A 19,430-nucleotide genomic window follows, 5' to 3' on the forward strand; every position below is an offset into this window, starting at 1 on the left:
CCCGACCATTTCTGAGCATTCCTTCAACCTCAGCAGAACTGATAATTGCGCGAGTTGCTACGAAATCATTGTGAAATATTTTGCTCGCACAATTGACAAGGACACAGTGAAGGGGGACACCCGAGCGCTCGTGTGTACCCCTTCACTGTGTCCTTGTCAATTGTGCGCGCAAAATATTTCACTATGAATTCCTTCAACCTCTTTATTGGCCGTGATGTTCCTGTACAGCGGGTCGGCGGAACGGGAGTTCTCATGGTTATCCTATTCAGAGATAAATGTATTTGTATTTAAGTTATACGTAATTTTTGGACTACATATGTGGTAAACGTTATATCAAAACAACGCTTCTGGGGTGTAACGACTGTCGATTTGGCATGTTATCGCTCCTTGTGCAGAGGTAACTTTCAATCAGTAGCACCACATTGAGGAGTGATAAAGACATTTGTCAGACAACTCGCGTGACACCCATCTTAGTGAAGGTATGGCGATATTTGATTCATGCTGTGCATGAGGTGAACGGTGTGGAAGAAAATGGCGTGCATTAGTGATTTTGTATTTTGATCTTTCGGAATTCATTTGGTATAAACACTTCCGTTTATGGGCAACATTTCTAGTTGAACACTTCAGTCGTGAGCACCGAGACAACAATTCATGTAAAAACTTGTTTGTACTGATGTGGACGTTTCTACGAATATGAGATGCTTATACTGCTATCTGGGATCACAGTGAAGGTAATTCTATGCATTTAGGCATGCACGTGCTGTTTGGAATGTAGTAATAAGTGCGCCTATGTAGTGTCAACGGTCATACACGATGCACTGCATCCGAAAGGAACACAAGGCGTGGTGATCGTACCTTGCAGCCCTCTCGATGGCTGTGTATACTTTGTTGTCGGCATGCTTCACGTAGGTTACGCCCACAGCGAAGTACGGCTTGAAGTCCCTGCCTTTGGGAACGTGACTGTCATGCATCTTCCTGAGCTTCTACATGCACCAAATGGGACAAACGAGGGTAATAATAAAATCAGGCTGAGTAAATTTTTATAGGCGCGTCTCTCTGCAATAGAGAAGAGAGCTTATAGTACCGCAACATACCGCAAAGAGATGAAGCACAGTCTGCACATATCGTTCCTCGGTTAAGTTTGTCGGGTGGAAGTCAAGAACGCCATAATGGCGCACGCCAAATTCCCGCAGTCGGCGAAACGTCGCATTTCCTTTTGTCGTTGAGGCGTCGTTTCTTGCTTTTTCAACGTTCCTAAAATAACAAAGGAAAAAAAAAGAGCAACAGCTGTTTCACCTGACGTGATAATCAATTAGACAACAAGGATTGCAGTGTCTCGCGCTGTAACGGGATACGCAATGCTCCGCCTACAATGAATACAACTTGGCTTGTTGGACTTTGTTTTGTTTCTAACTCGAATTAATTTTGAGCTCTTCAGCTGACCGTTTTCTCGCTAAAATAGTTCAGTATTGTGAAATAGAACGGGTTGCAGTAAAACTTGAGGGAGAGCTCGTGATAACGAACGACTGTGCATATACAGATCAGTCACTATGCGTATATTCAGCTGAAAAATGGATCAACTCTTATATATATATATATATATATATATATATATATATATATATATATATATATATATATATATATATATATATATATATATAAGAAATTCGAACACGGTAGAGCTCCACGGGATGTTAGAGAGAGAAAACATTTATTTGTTGTGATACTTTGTCCGCATCACTGTTCAATACGCAACCGGTTATGGTGATGCTGGTGGTGAATTGCGTGACGTACGTCGAACGCCGAATTTGTGTGTAAAAGAATATGCGAAACCATGCGAGTCAAGAGTGCTGGCTGAGTGTCTCGACTTGAAGCCATCAGAAGTGATTTGCAACGGCTACTTAAACGAGGAAAATTTTTTGTGACCTTTTCTTCTTGGTAGAACCTGCGCCACAAACTTTTCAATGCATTGCACTATACAGTCGGCTTCAACAGGAATCATCGTGGCAAGAGCAATACCAAGCAGCGGCTGGACTCAGAGCAGGTGAAGAGACTGGAGCTGCTGATGCAGCTCAATAGTCAGCGGTCTTCGTGACATCGTTGGTGTTGGCACGAGAGGTATATGCATATTTCGAGAGAAACGCTTGCGAACGTGCACTAACCAATAATAATAATAACAATAATAAACGAGCGATTGGGCCTAACGGCTAGAGCAGTGGGCAGCTGTGCATGGAATCAGAGGTTTGACCTCGCCGTCGGACACTCGAATTGTTTTTTTTTTAATGAAGAGAGCTCAAAACGAGGTGAGACAGGACGTATACCTACAACAAATAGCCTGGGAATAGCCAAATAATGCTATGCACATTACAATTTCGTGTTACTGAACCAGTGAAGCCTTGAGGCCAGGTATAACGAGGGACTGACAGTGCCCAGTTTGTACTTATGAGACAGGGAGGTGATGAGAGACGGGTAAATATGTTAAAAACGCAGTGCCCCGTTGTATATACCCTACGCAGGCAAATGAGTTGTAGGAGAACATCGAGATCGCTGCTTCTCACTGCCATCTACATACCCTTTCCACCCAATTCCCATTCCTAAATTCCCTTAGCTCCCCAACACATTATAGGCCAAGCCGCCAGTCTTTTCACTAAAGAGGTCATTCATTCATTCATTCATTCATTCATTCTAAATTGAGCCTAGCAGCCTGTTACAGCTTGACTGGTGCAACCATTGCCCGCTTCCCCGCACATTTTCTTACCCCAGCATATAATTGCAAGATTATTAACACTTTCAGTTTAAGCCTCACATTGACGTTACAGCGATGCCGGGCTCGGTGACATTGTACGCCTTGACGGCGGACAGCCATCGCTGCAGATCGGCCGTGAAGTTGTCACCAGCCTGGAACGTGTTGCCTCGGTGTACGTAGAGCGAGTCGTAGAAGACCAGGTCGCAGAGGCCATCCTCCGGGAAGTGCATCTTCCAGTCGGTGCGGTTGCCAAACACGCACACAAGAGGGCTCACAGTCATCTGTTTCCCTGGGCGGCGGATAGCAAAGCAGGTAATTGTGCACGCAGCCTCCCTCCAAAGTTTGGCAAAATGATTAGAACTTGCTCAGACTGACTCGAAAAAAAGAAAGAAAAGAAAAGCGTGACTTGTTCAGACTCGCCGAAATAAAACACAGCTAGGCTGTACCGGACTCTCACCATGATCAGATTGAATTCGCCAAAAATGAGACAACCAGGCTCACGCGTACACAGACAGGTCAAATCCGGCAGAGGCAGGTTCACCCACACTTTTGAGCTCGCAGGTTCACCCTCATTTGGGGTCACTTATATTCCCAGAGCCACCAACTTACTAATGAAATACTGTTGGGTTTGTGCGCCAACAAGCCCAGCATCAAGTGTTGTAAGCACGTAAGTGCACGTGCAGTGTGAACCTTAGACGTAGAGAACTCTCTCAGTGCCAACCAGTATAGAATTTCCATGGAGACCTATGATAAAATTAATATATCGCATAAGATAGGCCTGCACAGTTTAATGTGAAACCTGGCACTTTACACCTGTAACAATGATGCAGCTGACATGTTTATTCACATCTTCGTCACTCAGGCTTACTGCTTCTAACGGACTCTGGTCGTGAATATAGCGTGTTACGTTTCGCCTACGACGCGCGGTTTAGCCGGCGCGGCTGCAACGGACGCCGGGGCTTCGTTCAAAGCGGCAGACATTTTGGCCCGTTCGGCGCCGCCGCTACGCCTCCCCGCCAAGCGCGTCCAGGCCTGTTCTAATGCCACGTGTCTTCATGTGCGTGTGTGTGTGTATGTGCATGTTGGTGCCCACGCTTGTCGAAGCGCGGCAGCCGGGGAGAGGAGCTCCCCCAACTGTGAAGCGAGGGGTCTGACCGGCGCCGACACGACGTATGCGCCACCTTCTCTTCCCATTGTGCCCGAACGGCGCCGGCACGACGGCTGCTCCACCTTCTCATCCCATTGTGCCCGAGCGGCACAGTCACGTGCTCGTCTATAGAGGGGTTCCTTCTTGCCCTCAACTGCGAGAGAATAAAAGCAGCTGCCCCCGGACGCCAAGAGAGGCTCCGATTTCTTCTGTTGAGTAACGTGCACTCCCGTCTCTCTACTTCGGTCAACCTGACCGCCAACTCTTTGCGATGTTAGAATAAACAAGTTGTTTTGTTGTTACCAGTCGACTCATGCTTTGCCGGGACCTTCGGATGCTTCCAGTTGTACCCCAGGCCGCCAGGCCAACGCTACCCTTGGGGCTTGCGACCCAGGTGCAACAACGGGCGTCAGCGCCGAGTTCCCAACAACTGTCTGCCAGCGGTGAGATCGCGACAACGGAGGCCAGCAGCGAAGATATGCAGTTGACTGTATACTGAGCAGCTCAACGACCATCCGGGAGCAATGCAACGAGCCCTGTGTGATGACTGGTTGCCTGCAGCGGAACGACTGCGCTGAATTCTTGGCTGCGAGGTTTGGTGAGTGCGGGACTTTCTTCTTCTGAGCTTTGCCAGGCTTTTGTTAGTGTCAGAAACAGAGCTGGTAATTGTGGTTGTCGTTGCTGCCGGGTTAGTTTGCGGCAAGACAATATTAGGCAGTAGAGAAAGCAGCATTCAGAGCAGCCATGGATTTGAAGTCGTTGCGCAAACCGAAATTGCTGGAGCTTGCAAGAGAGTTGGGTCTGGATGTCTCGGACAAACTCAGAAAACCAGAACTGCTAAGGGCTATTCTTGAGTTAGAAGCTGAGGATGACGAGCTGTCGGAATGCCTTGAGACCATTGAGGAAAGGGAGACTGCAAAAAGTCAGGAGCGCGAACTTAAAGAACAAAAAGAGAAAGAAAAAGAAGAGCGCGACCGTCAACACGCTTTGGAAATGAAGCGTCTCGAGGTAGAGATGGAACGCGCTCGTAATGGAAGTCAGGCACACGGTGCAGGAGAACGCGTATTGTTCAAAATGACTGACCTGATGCGGCCGTTTAAGCTTGGAGAGGACATTGGTTTGTTCCTGGTTAACTTTGAGCGAACGTGCGAGAAGCAGGGGTTCTCTCGGGAAACGTGGCCACAGCGCTTGCTCACTTTGTTACCCGGCGAGGCGGCCGACGTAGTCGCTCGCTTGAATAGAGAGGAGGCAGAGGATTTCGACAAAGTGAAATCGAGTCTGCTAAAGAAGTACAGGCTGTCAGCGGAGGCGTTCCGTCGGAAGTTTCGGGAAAATGAGAAAGGCAAAAGTGAGTCATATACAGAGTTTGCGTACAGGCTTATGTCAAACATGCAGGAGTGGCTCAAAGAAGAGAAAGCGTTTGGTGACCACGAGAAAGTTCTGCAGTGTTTCGGGCTAGAACAGTTTTATAGTCGGTTACCAGAGAACGTGCGGTACTGGGTCTTGGATAGGCCAGACGTTAGTACAGTGGCTAAAGCCGCCGAGCTAGCCGAGGAGTTTGTGACGCGTCGGGCTCGCGGAGCTAAGGACGGTCAAAAGGGTTAATTTGGCTCCAAGTTTGAGAGGCCAAAGTTCACACCCATGAGAGCCAAGGGGAACACACGTAGTGCGGATGCGAGTGAAAGCAGTGCGATGCTAGTGAGCGAGGCATGGGCGTTGTACTGTGCCAACGGGAAAATGGAGAAGTAGAACACCCCGTCCTGTATGCTAGTCGTAAGCTGACCAGTCGTGAGCAGGCGTACAGCGCCACCGAGAAAGAGTGTGCGTGTCTCGTGTGGGCCGTTCAGAAATTGTCATGCTATCTAGCCGGCTCGAGGTTTATCATTGAGACGGATCACTGCCCTCTCCAATGGCTGCAGACCATCTCTCCCAAAAATGGCCGCCTCCTGCGCTGGAGCCTCGCTTTGCAACAATATTCCTTTGAGGTGCGTTACAAAAAGGGGAGTCTCAACGGTAACGCCGATGGCTTAAGTCGAAGCCCCTAACGTAGGAATCAGCCTCAAAATTGTTTGTTACTGATGTTTTTTCTTCCTGAGGCAGGATTTTTAACATATTGCTTTTGTGTAGTGTTTCAAAGTGATGATGTTCTTTCTAGTGCAATTTTCCAATTTGTGGACGCGTTCTGAGTGCTGCTAGACTACTGTAAGGAACTAGGCAGTGGTATAGAAGAGGAAACAGCCTGGCAGGGCTTAGTGAGGGTTGTGCCGTGCTTGCTGACTGAGCGGTTGAGTTTCAGCGTAGTTCTAACGCTTGCCGGGAACGAGAACACAAATGTGAACTCTCCCGAACTCACTTTGCAGTGTCCTGTGCGAACCTGAACGAGAGAACGAGGCCTTCTCTGTGCGCTGCGCTCAAGAAACGTCGAGGGACGCCCGACTTCGGTTATGAGCATCATCGAGCGACATCCCTCCGGACAGCGGATGCAGTCCCCTGACCATCGGGATCTCCTTCCCCCGGCGGGGCGGTCTGTTACGTTTCGCCTACGACGCGCGGTTTAGCCTGCGCGGCTGCAACGGACGCCGGGGCTTCGTTCAAAGCGGCAGACATTTTGGCCCGTTCGGCGCCGCCGCTACGCCTCCCCGCCAAGCGCGTCCAGGCCTGTTCTAATGCCACGTGTCTTCATGTGCGTGTGTGTGTGTATGTGCATGTTGGTGCCCACGCTTGTTGAAGCGCGGCAGCCGGGGAGAGGAGCTCCCCCAACTGTGAAGCGAGGGGGTCTGACCGGCGCCGACACGACGTATGCGCCACCTTCTCTTCCCATTGTGCCCGAACGGTGCCGGCACGACGGCTGCTCCACCTTCTCATCCCATTGTGCCCGAGCGGCACAGTCACGTGCTCGTCTATAGAGGGGTTCCTTCTTGCCCTCAACTGCGAGAGAATAAAAGCAGCTGCCCCCGGACGCCAAGAGAGGCTCCGATTTCTTCTGTTGAGTAACGTGCACTCCCGTCTCTCTACTTCGGTCAACCTGACCGCCAACTCTTTGCGATGTTAGAATAAACAAGTTGTTTTGTTGTTACCAGTCGACTCATGCTTTGCCGGGACCTTCGGATGCTTCCAGTTGTACCCCAGGCCGCCAGGCCAACGCTACCCTTGGGGCTTGCGACCCAGGTGCAACAACGGGCGTCAGCGCCGAGTTCCCAACAAGCGAGTCAGGTTCAGTATATATATATATGAATCATGCGAACTCTGCCTCGCATGTGGTCTCGTCGACTCGAGAAATAATTGAAATCACGAGCCATTAAGACTTGCTTGAATTCACTCGAGCTCACACAAGTTTCAATTCACAAAAGCTAACTGCAACTTTGACCTGACTTCACTTGCCTCGGGCCATCCTGGCCACCTTGGGCAAACTTACTCACTTAGACTCTATTTCACCCAATCTATATATGAGTGAACTTATTCAGGCTCAATTAGACTGAAACTCACACTCGTTCGGGCTCACTCATACTCAGACTCACAGGTCACTTCAGTCTAAGCGAGTCGACTCATGTGCTAGTTCGCCGACCTGTGCCTCACATTTCTGTGTTCAGGAAAAGCAGCAACTTCAGAACGCGCGGTGGACGAGGAAACCCCTATCTTGTTTCGTAATAGGCGCGGCTTCTAGACCCGCTCGGACGTATTACGGAGCTGCAAACTTGAAGGTGTGTTTGGATTTCACTTGCAAGGAGTGGGCGAGCTAGTGCTCTTCACCGACGACGCGCTTCTCGCCAACTAACCTTACAGTATATGCCGAACATTCTTTCTGTCGAAAGTTCAGGAACCGATTCACGATCATGACCACCCGCTGCCGGACCGTGTGCCAGGATGCCACGCCTTATAGCGAAACCGCGCAATTCTTAATTTCTTTCTGCTTTCAAATAAATACGGCTGCTTACTCGCCCCTTCATTTGATTATCCGCGCGGTCGCGGGATCGAATCCCGGCCATGGTGGCCGCATTTCGATGGGGGCGAAATGCGAAAACACCCGTGTGCTTAGATTTAGGTGCACGTTAAAGAACCCCAGGTGGTCGAAATTTCCGGAGTCCTCCACTATGGCGTGCCTCATAATCAGAAAGTGGTTTTGGCACGTAAAACCCCATAATTTTTTTTATTATCCGCGCAACCGGCGTTCGCGAAATTCACCTTCATTCACGAGGCGCATGCGGTGCTAAAACCTACAGTCTGCGCCAGTGTATAGCTCTTGCAGCCGATGACGTAAGGAGCGCTCCTATTTCAGGGCGCGCGTTAGCGCAGCCACTCTGGGTGCCCAGAATACTTTGCTTTGAAAACGGGCGATCGTCAGAGCGAGTAAATATCTGTTCCATTGCATCACGTGCCGCAGATGACAAAGAAGTACTGAGTAGGGGCTCTATTCTAGTCATTCCGCCATTTTCTTCGAGACGTGACGTTGGCGCGACGCATACAAAATGGCGCTGATGGCCCCGTTTTGCTTTCGTAACGTGGCGCAAACGACGTTTTTCCTAAGAAACTGAAATGAAGGCATCGAACCTAACGTTCTTCGTAAAGCAAAACAGTTTTCTTCCTGAGTAAAAAAAATACTAGCTCAAAGCCTACGATTACTCCGTCGAAAGCGCGTCTCGCTTCCGTCGTCTGCTGTGTGCAAGCCGTCGTCTGCTTCATTAGTGAGGATGCGTGTGCCCTAAAAACGGAATGAGTCATCGTACGTTGGCGCCAACGCGCTTGTTTTCTACCTTGAGACAACATACGTGGCCTGCCAGTGGTGATGATCGCACGTTCTAGGCCACGTTATCGCTATCTCGGGAAATGCAAGTCACTCAGACCGACTCGGCTAGCTGAGAAACGGCCGAATATCACCGACAGCGTTGCGCGCACCAGAGGTATCCGCTTGCGCGACGCAAGCTCCGTATGGCTCCGTGTTCACTTCGCTGGTTACTCGCACCGCGTGAGGAAACTTGAAGTCGCCGCATTACGTATAGTGCATCTCTCTTTATAAATTAAAGCGACGCCGTTGTCGTAACTTCTGATTGTGTGAAAAGGCATTAATCTTGATTACAATACAAACGCGGCAGTGAAACGTGAATAACGTTGCAGGAAGTTTATGTTCAACCAATATTATTTCATATAAACGTATTCTTTTAAAAAATGATGGCCCAAAACACAAATGCCGACACCGCTCGAGAGCAATGCAAATACTATGAGCACGCGTTATGAACAAAAAATTTTTATGGCACCAAACGACGGGGAAAATGTGGCGATACGCATTCCCCTCGGCCGCCATTGCGTATGGCTGCTCATTAGCATAATTCGCGCGGCTCGCCACCCCCCAAATTATGGCGGAAAATCTCTGCAATGGCGGCCCGGCGCAACGTCACCAACGTCAAATCGACGTTTACGAAACGGCACTTCCTGTGACGCTCCCCACGGCATATTCCTTCAGCCAATCAGCAAGCTGGCATGACGCCTATCCTGGATCGCCACCACATATTCGCGAAATTCTAGATGCATTGCACTGGCTTCTGTACGCTACCGCTCACTTTCTTTTCAAAGCGCTAACGTCGCAATATAGCTACCAAGGACCAGAAAAATGTATCAGTCGATAGAATTTGCAGCTTCACGTCACGTTTCGTTATCTTGATGAAAACGCAAAATTGCATTTTGCAGCACTTCCGCTTCTCGGCACAAATATTAAAACACGTGACCTCTTGACAGCCAATGAGAGAGTCAACATGGCGGATAATGGCGGCCCTGCAGCCGCAATGCTTGTCGAGAATAGAGCCTTAGATTTAACCCAACCAGAAGATTTATTATTATTGATTTATTTTTTCTTTATTTAGAAACATCCCGCAGGCCTACGAAGAGGCATAGGGTAAAGGGAGCGTATGGTACAATTTATCATAAAATACATTCGGTAAAAAAAAATACCGATGCACACAAAGATTCAAATATTGACTCAAAACGAAGAAATTTTGCATATTACAGAAACCAGAAAGATGTAAAAAAAAGGGAAAAAGAAATAACAGATAATCATTGCATAAAAACAGCAAGAACAGCATTAACAGCAAGGATTGCACAAAAGCAGCAAGTTAGTTTGCGTTGGCGTAGTGATAAAAAAAAAAAAAAACGTGGCACAACGCGTGACAATGCATTTGAAACGTAAACGTTCTGGGATTGATAAGTATCCATGTACTAACTCAACCCTACGAGCAGTCAGGAGGAAAATGTTTGGCCAAATTACTGCAAAATGCGTCATGATTTCTGAGCGAAGCAATGCTATCCAGAAGGCTTCATATATATATATATATATATATATATATATATATATATATATATATATATATAATCATCGTTATATGCTGTCTTATGTTGATCATAATTTTTGCATTAAAGGGAGACAAAACGAAATCACTTAAGACTGATAAATTGTTATTTCAACATTCTATTTTTGTTCATTTGGCGGAAAAAAGGTTGACCATTACTGGCGAGAATGAACCTCAAACTTTCAATTTCTACAGTTTCGCGAAGAAACCTCAAAGCCGATCAGTGTGACGTCGCGGGTTTTAAAGTATTCTCTATAGTATTTGCGCCGTTCTTGAGCAGAAAGACTGTTCTCGAAACTTACTAGGTCGAGTATTTGGTTCCTTTGGAACACAGTGGAAATTGTTCAGCGGCAGAGAATTAAATTTAACCGAGGGGTCGCTGCCAAAAATTTATGACCTCACGGTGAACTGATGTGATAATTCTGGATCGGCCTCGCAAGACTGAATCGCCACCCGACTTTTTTTCGTACTTTCTGGGTTAGCAGGCTTCCTGCCGCGTCAAAAGTATAGCTGTTTTAATGTTGCAGAAGCGTAATCTACTGATACAGGCTAACCTCAACGTTCCTCTTTCGTTGTCGTCGGCGTCGGCACACGCATCATCATCATCATCATCATCATCATCATCATCATCATCATCATCATCATCATCATCATCATCATCATCATCATCATCATCATCATCATCATCATCATCATCATCATCATCATCATCATCATCATCATCATCATCATCATCAGCATCATCATCATCATCATCATCATCATCATCATCACACCATCATCATTATCATTATAATCGTTATCATTATCATCGTTATCATTATAATCGTTATCATTATCATCGTTATCATTATCATTATCATTATCATTATCATTATCATCATTAATATCATCATTATCGGCAGCGGCAGCAGCAGCATCGTAATCGTAATCGTAATCATGATTTATATTTACTGCAGGACGAAGGCTATTTCCAGATCTGAGCTTACCTCTATCTTACGTCAACCAACTGCATCCCATTCCTGCAAATTTCCTACTCGCATGGCACCACCTAACTCTCTGCTTCCATCGACTGCGTTTCCTGATCTTCTGTCACATTATTTTACTATATCAAAGCACGAGTTGTGTGTTCTACGCATTACATGACTTGCCCAACTGCAGTTCTTTCTCCTAATGTTAACTACAGTATCAGCTTAACCAGTTTGCACTCTAGTCCGGACAGTGGCGCCTTCCTGTCTCTTAACGTTGCGTTACCTCTGCATTGTTCCTCGATTAATGTAGTGCTGCGCACTATGTGGCGACTCTTACGTTCAGGAGGACTTGGCGTTGTCGAGGGCGACTTCCAGCTGACTGCGTTGCCGCACCCTTCGGCGTGGGCGGCGGTGGACATGTCGCCTTTTTTGACACTACTGTCACGCTCCGTCGCGTTATCGAGGCGGGCGCGTTCGGCAGGCTTGTCAGTGGTGCCGGTACCGGCGGCGTCGCCGGTGCTGTCGCCAACGGCGCGTTTCGCGCCCCGCTTCTTGACGTCGACCTGGCCACCTCCCGCAGACTTCGTTTTGTGGTCGCTCGTGGTGACGGCACTGCTACCATCAGTGCCTTTGAGGGCGCCTGAGGACTTGACGGCTTTGGTGCCTGCACGCGATACCGCGATGTCGGTAGAGGGACGCCCGTTTTATTTACCCAACGGGAAAGTACAAACACGCCAAAGCAAGAACCACCTGTCTATCAAATGAACCCCCTATGCTATAACGCCACGTGATCATGTGAGTTTTATACGGAATTCCGCGCGGTGCGTGTTGAATCGTTCGATATGGGGAACATGGGGCATGAGGAATTCGGCCTCGTTTTCCGGTGAAATGTTGGGTACGCTAGCCACGAAAGCAAGTTTACAACAGTCTCGAAGCCTTCCAGTGGTCTCTTCGTAAGCCTATCTGGATTTTAGTGTTATACATTGTCCGCACGACGGGAGTTTAAAGGTCGATTCACACGACGGACGAAAGCTCAGTTTCCGGGCCCCGGTGGTCCACCACGACTCGACCCGGCGTTGTGGGAGTGGTGCGCGGTCGGCGCAGTCGATTACTGGGAAGCATGTACAGCACTGTGCACTGTTAATTAGAACAGCTAATATAGACTTAGGGGAATAGAACTTCATTTCTTCAACATTTCCGTGAAAATGATTAATTGGTTGATGTGAAGCATTATGCAAACATCTATCAATTAAACAATATTTTTCACCCTTTCGTGCAAAACGTTAGCGTCTGTATACAGTGACCACTTTAAACGTCGGGTATATTTTACTTTTCAGCTGTCGCATTCTGCGCCGTTTTCTTGTGGATCAGCTTGCTCGTCGTCTGCTCTCAGTCCGAACCACACTCGGCTCGGGCTCGGGTGGGCCTCTTACATATCGCGGTTGTGAGAGGCCTGAGGCTGTGAAAGTCAGTGCCGAACACGCACGCTTTATCATCTACTGCTGCTGCTGTGGCTTGCAATAGGAATGCGCAGTGCAGTCACAGATATGCCATTGATGCACTCGTAGTCACGCGACCTTTTCTTTTCCTCCCATACGCTCCGCGTCCATGTTTTAGATTGGTCTTAAGCATTCATATATATAGGCTGAAGGCCCCGATACAGAAAAACGAAGCTATAAGCTTGAGTGCACATCCCTACCCATTCCGGTGAGAAAGAAGAGGACGCCCACTGCGACCAAGGCCAGAACCACTCCGGTGCCCACCATGAGAGCGCTCCACTTGCTATCGGTCGGCTCTGGCTGTTCGGGCTTAGAGCTGCGAGGTGACCGAAATTGCGCTTAGGTAACGCCCGATTGATGATCTCTGAGCTGTCGCTGCATAATTTGACTTCTGACGTCTATAAGAAGGCATTGAAGTGGAAAAAAAGATATATTAAGCAGCTCCTCGTCGCAGGAAACGCTGAGGCGTTCTACTTGAAACAGAGTTTGAGCAATATAGTCCAGCATAAATGAGAATTAAAACAAACCAAACAACTCAATTAACTTTCTCACACCTAAAAGCGCACGTATTTGCCGTCGCAAACATTATGCCAATTGGCTCCAATATTACCAACCACTTACTTCTTAAAATGCGCTTTCTTAAGTTAACAATTGTAAGGAGATGTTTTCTACAGTTAGTTAAAACTGGTTTACGAATGTACATGTTCTACTTCGACTACGCATATGTTATTGGTTATTCAAGGGCGTTCCGCAAGCAACAGACGGGTTTATGAATCCTTAACGTTCCCAAAAGGTGACTGACCCGTTTTAAAAACGTCAGTGCGTAACAGCAATTTTATTGTGAAGGAATACCACGTATCCTCTGGACGCGCAAAAGTTTATCTAGTCATTTCCGTAATCTAGTCATTCTTGAGACGATGAATCTTATTTTGGTATGTAAGGTAAGTGAATTATTATTTATTTTTGCCCGATTTCGCACTCACTTTTGTCTTGGTATGCAGTGATTATAAAGAGTAAAGCTTGGGGGGATGCGCGACTCTCGCGCGTCCCCTGATGTTTTTCCCGCATAGCGCGTCTCCTGTACTCCCGCTTCGCCGCGTGGCCTGCGTGACGCCTGCGCCGACCGATGTGGTTGAAGCGCAGTGCGAGAGATGGCGCGAGTGTTGCGTTGCTAACGCCGCCTCACGGCAGGGTTACTTGGGGGCGCAGGGGAGGACGTGCCGTCTCTTCCCCGGCGGGTCGGCGCGCGGCGGGGACGTCCCGCGCGCGCGCGCGGCGACCCATGCTTCTGCGAGACCGCCTCGCGTGGCCGCCTTCGAACGCGCCACGATTCGCGTGACTGTACGCGCGAACGACCAGGCGTTGGGATCCAGCATGGGGCGAACATATTCGCTCGCTTCCGGTCGCGGTGAGTCAGACTACTAGATTTGTCGCGCGCCCATCGGCATGTTTCTGGATAGCAACTCGGCTAGCAGGCATTGATCTATGAAAGGTGCAATAAATGCCCTTGTGATTGTTTGCACTACTGTGTTGTCGTTCCTTTGTCCCAAGAGCACGGTGTGAGAGACCCCACATCTGGCTGCCCAACGTGGACCTCTTGGGGCATCGGACGATAGTTTTAACAGTTTTGCTTCGTTCGAGACCTTTGTTTGAACCGAAGCGTAGGCCTAGCGTGAATTTGATCGCTAGCGTCGGCGGCGTGCTTTCTTGAGCGAGGTGATGGTGGCTGTAGTGTGTTTGAACATATCAACGTGCTAAGCTTTTTTGCAAGTGTTTTTTTAAATGACATTCGTCAGTACGAGAGCCACGTGGTCTGCATCCTGGGAGAGCGAGGCTGAGCGCCCGCGGAGCAGTGGCAAGCCTGAAGCGAGTGAGTACGGAAGCCTCGTGGGTGGTCCGAATTTCTTATGTAAATAGCTTCTTCTATCTCTTTGACTCGGATGAAGTCGCGGCTCTGGGAGGCGGGTGGCCGCGGGCCACGGGTGCCACTACGGGCTGACTGGTATTGCGGCCTGGCACCGGGCGCTCCGACACCGTCTGGTACGGTGGGCGCCGTCAACTCGGATGCTGGGTGCACCGAGCGGAGTAGGACCACCTCACAGAGCTGACGTCTCCTCGCGGCTGCCTGTTTTGCGCCCATTTTGGGTGTTGTTTTTGGATGCCGGTTGTTGTCAGGGTAGCGACACTTTAGGCCTAAGGCTTTACGAAGCTGCCTGTCGCACGTGGAGGGACACAACCTGGTGGACCGTGGCGTTGAGGTGTTGCGATTCGCTTCCCTCATTCTATTTAGCCTCGCACGAATTGAAATTATTCGTTCGACTCAATAAAGCGAGCTTCGTTCACGTGAACTTAGCATCTGAGTAGCTGCCCGATCTTTTGCTAGCCGAGTTGAACATCGTACCACGTGGGCGATGCGCATGCATAATTCCTCTCCCTTGCACTACTTTAGTGTTTGCCGAGTGTGTTGAGTTTACGCAGCGTGATTGGAGTCACCCCTGGTTTGCCGTCACCTGCACATCGTCTGCGCTGCTGCCCCGGACTACGATCGAGCCACCCCTGGCGATGGTGATGCTGTGGCCAGTTCGGCGCGGCGACTTCGGCGGCCTCCGGTATCCAGCTCACAACCCTCGGCGGCGGACAAAAGAGCCGGCGGTCACCGACAGCTACGGCGGCTCTTCCCAGCAGGGCGCGTAGGCGCGAGCGACGCTTGCTCGTACCGACTACTGTGTCGTCGCCTCCGGAGTCCTGGCCTGGAATCGTGCTGTCGAGTCGCAAAGCTGCTGCTGTGACCGGCGGACGCCAGCGGTGTACCCAGGGACAATGTCGGCTCGCATGCTATGGACAGCGTGTGGACATTTCTTCGGCGCGGCCATTGTTACATGTACTACCTTGTCGCGAAGCACGCGTTGATGTGAGACCGAGTGACATGTTTCGTCGGAATATGTAGTGATTTAAGGTTGGGGGGATGTGGGGATGCGCGACTCTCGCGCGTCCCCTGATGTTTTTCCCGCATAGCGCGGCTCCTGTACTCCCGCTTCGCCGCGTGGCCTGCGTGACGCCTGCGCCGACCGATGTGGTTGAAGCGCAGTGCGAGAGATGGCGCGAGTGTTGCGTTGCTAACGCCGCCTCACGGCAGGGTTACTTGGGGGCGCAGGGGAGGACGGGCTGTCTCTTCCCCGGCGGGTCGGCGCGCGGCGGGGACGTCCCGCGCGCGCGCGCGGCGACCCATGCTTCTGCGAGACCGCCTCGCGTGGCCGCCTTCGAACGCGCCACGATTCGCGTGACTGTACGCGCGAACGACCAGGCGTTGGGATCCAGCATGGGGCGAACATATTCGCTCGCTTCCGGTCGCGGTGAGTCAGACTGCTAGATTTGTCGCGCGCCCATCGGCATGTTTTGTGGATAGCAACTCGGCTAGCAGGCATTGATTTATGAAAGGTGCAATAAATGCCCTTGTGATTGTTTGCACTACTGTGTTGTCGTTCCTTTGTCCCAAGAGCACGGTGTGAGAGACCCCACAAGCTGTTGCATCATACCAGTGTCTAAAGTCCGCTTCCAACTTCGAGCATGCTCGGGTACCTTTTTACGGGTGGGTAACTTATCAACTTGCCACCAGGGAGCGACAAGGTGAAACCTGTCGTCACCAATCACCTGTCCGAAGTGGCCAGTTTGACTGACAAAAGAAGTGCTGATTAAAATTATTGGTAGTTTGACTTTCGTTGCAGTTTTTGTAGAGATATACTGTTGTGGTAAAAAAGAAACTGTTGTCCATAGGCCGATAGGCCCAATCAGCAGGCCCACCACGCTGTTCGAAACACTGTGTCTGTGGTTACGGTTCTGGACACTGTCAATTCCGCCATATTGTCGAATTCGCTATTTTTTGTCACCTCTGACTGGCTCGCAGGGCTTCTGCGGCCACTTAATACGTCAACATAGTGGGAAAAGACAACAAGGAGGAATTTGACAATGTCCTGAGTATAGCCCCCCTATTTTGAACCATAGTGTCTGCGGGGACTTTCGCAAACATGATTCAAGGGCTCTGCCAATAACATAGCAGAGGGATCAGCACGATGGTTTTACTTCAGAAGCATTTCGAATCGGCCATTTACCCAAAAAAGCATCGACAAGGATTTTAACTGCTGATGCGCATGTGTATAGGCCAGATATTTTACTAACAAGTACTGATATTTTACCGCGGAAAGTCCTAGGGTTGCCTGATATTCTTTCGCACTTACCGTTTAAGTATCGAAACCAGATCTGTGAGAAAAAAAAAAGCGGGGAAGAGAACGCTAAAGCAGCGGTATAGCGCAAATACAATTTCGCTACCATTGTCACGATTTGAAGTCAGCGACAAAATCAAGTTTCGTGTGCTTTTACAATATATAGCGCAGTGAGGTCGTCTCGCAACAGAGAAGCCAATAAAGTTGGCAGCCCATAGCCTAGGCTAAAGAGGATGAAGGCGAAAACCTGCGCAGTCACGAGTCATTCATTAAATTACTTGACATTCTCATTCGAATGCGTTGTTAGTTCCAATTACTTCTTTTCTCCCACCAAAGGTAATGAGTTCGAGTGCTTAGTTAACTGTACCTTAATTAGCTGGGCGTTAGTTACATTCGAATTAACACCAAAGTTCGTGGGTTCCACTCCCAACAATGGTCGTAGGTTCAACCATCAATGATGGCACCATCAATTTTGATGCGATTAACTTACGGTCCCACCAAAGGTCGAAGATTCGACTCCCACCAAAGGGCTCGAGTGCCTTAATTAAGTATATCTTAATTACATCTGCCTTAATTAACTTTGCCTTAATTAACACCAGAGATCGTGGGTTCGACGCCTATCAATTTTGCCATAACGCCGGACGGTCAATTTTTCGATAACGCCGGACATGGGATTTTTTGACCCATGAGCCACTTAAGGCTTTCGCCTTAATAGTATGGTATATTTACAAGCTGGCCTACAATAAGGCTGACCACTTTTTGTTTGCTTGTTTGCTCTTATTATCCCCAACAATTGAGAAAAATCTGTAATCAGTTCCTGGTTGTCTTTTTTCTCTTTACAGTAGGGTGCTGCGGTTGCAACATGGAGGAAGGCAGTAAACTAGCGGGAGAATTAAGTCACGTAGCCTGCAGTCTTGGCAGGTCGAATTTTCCTTAGAGCCATGTCCTTTGCTTTCTCCCCCGCAGCATCAGCCCAACACGTGACCTCTGAGACTCAGCGAACTGCCGGGGAATGTTTGGTGACCCGCAGTATTTAATTTATGCGCACTTGTTCGTTAGAACAGGGAGTCGTAAAAGCTACCACGCGCTCTGACCTTACGATGACGTGTTGGGCCGGTACGCCTGGCTTTCAATAGCGTTGCGCAATGCTCTCTCCTCCATGGTGTGCAAGCAAGGAGCGGCGGATGCAATCTTAGAACGCCCAGTGCAGGCGGATTAGGTGCACCGAGATAAGAAAAAATAGATTACAGAGGTAAAGAAACAAGACGAGAAGACGTGCAGGCAAAGGAGTGCTTACTTAGGGAGTCATTGGAGGTGCCTTCGTCTGAAAGGCGTAAAGGGCGACTAAATAAGCACCAGTTTGAAATCTACCAAAAATTAACATCGCTACATAAATGGCAGTGAATTGTTTAGGCATTGTCACTACCACGACATGCGCTAACAGGGAGTGCATGTCCCGGTAGATTGTGAAATCCAGCTTGGCTTTATCTTTAGTTAATTGAAGCACGTTCTTGTCACCATTCGCGTAAATTGCGGAACAGAACTTACCAGACGTATCGTCTTCCTCCGCTGCAAGAAAAGAAAAAAAAAAAGAACCAAACTAAGCTTTAGTTTAACACGACGCTAGATATGATCACAGGTAACAACTATCAATATTGTAACATGGCCATGTCATCCGGCAGTTAAGAGTGACCCGATTTATGCTAGTCGACCGGCTGAGCTATATACTGGAGTCGACGCTCCGTTAGACCACCCTGCAGGGAAGGTATATAGGTCGGCCTTGTCGTTAAAAAAATGGTGTAGAGTTTCGCATAAAAATAATTTGAGAGAACTCTGCCGCTGCGATCCTCCAGTTACTGAAGGCGCTAGAGAAGTCCACAGGAAAGGCACTGCTTTTCCTTAGAGGCTGCCTTTCCGCATTGCACTAGCACTCCCCTTTACCCAAAATGTCGAAACAACTATAAGCCATCAATTTATTGCCCTGAAAATTCATTTTTCTTGTTTTTCATCCGTTATCGATCTCTCTAGAAGAGAACGGCAGAGCAGATGCAGTGGCCGCGATGCCAGGCTTGTCATCCACTGTGAAAGGAAAAGACGCAACAGGCGTCCTTCCTTCTTCTGCACCCCCTCGCCCCCTTTTTTTTTCTGTTTATGTTGTCAATAAGGTTGTTGACGGTTCTGCCAGTGCCAGAAGTTTACCAGTCTGCACGTGCAAAAATTTTTTTGTTTATTCCTACCACGTCGCGATTTACAGCAAGAAAGGTGGAGTAGTTGCAAGGTACTTTCAATGATTAAACTAAACCGGAACTAGAATCACGCCATAAACGACACCGCCTTTATGTTTGTGACTATTCAACAGAAGACAAAAGAAAAGAATGTGTAAACCGAGCTGTCAGGCATTATAAAAAAAAAGAAATGCGGTTTGTTGACAGTTATTCAGTAGAAGGAAAAGTCAAGAGATGTGGTCGTCCCCGACCGAGTGAAGTCGAGACTCGGTACATTTACT

At 48.7% G+C, this 19,430-nt stretch overlaps 1 protein-coding gene across 1 annotated transcript; it reads right to left on the reverse strand.

Moving 5' to 3' along the window:
* Nucleotides 1–2,805: 2,805 nt before the first annotated feature.
* LOC142578174 (uncharacterized) lies at nt 2,806–18,085 on the reverse strand. Its single transcript, XM_075687576.1, has 4 exons — nt 18,024–18,085; nt 12,905–13,020; nt 11,543–11,869; nt 2,806–3,038 (listed from the first exon to the last, which is right to left on the reverse strand). Exons 1-4 carry the CDS (start codon nt 18,083–18,085, stop codon nt 2,806–2,808), a joined length of 738 nt encoding a protein of 245 aa, XP_075543691.1.
* Between the last annotated feature and the right edge of the window lie 1,345 nt (nt 18,086–19,430).

This window comes from Dermacentor variabilis, chromosome 4, assembly GCF_050947875.1.
Source record: "Dermacentor variabilis isolate Ectoservices chromosome 4, ASM5094787v1, whole genome shotgun sequence".
Classification (NCBI taxonomy): Eukaryota; Metazoa; Arthropoda; class Arachnida; order Ixodida; family Ixodidae; genus Dermacentor; species Dermacentor variabilis.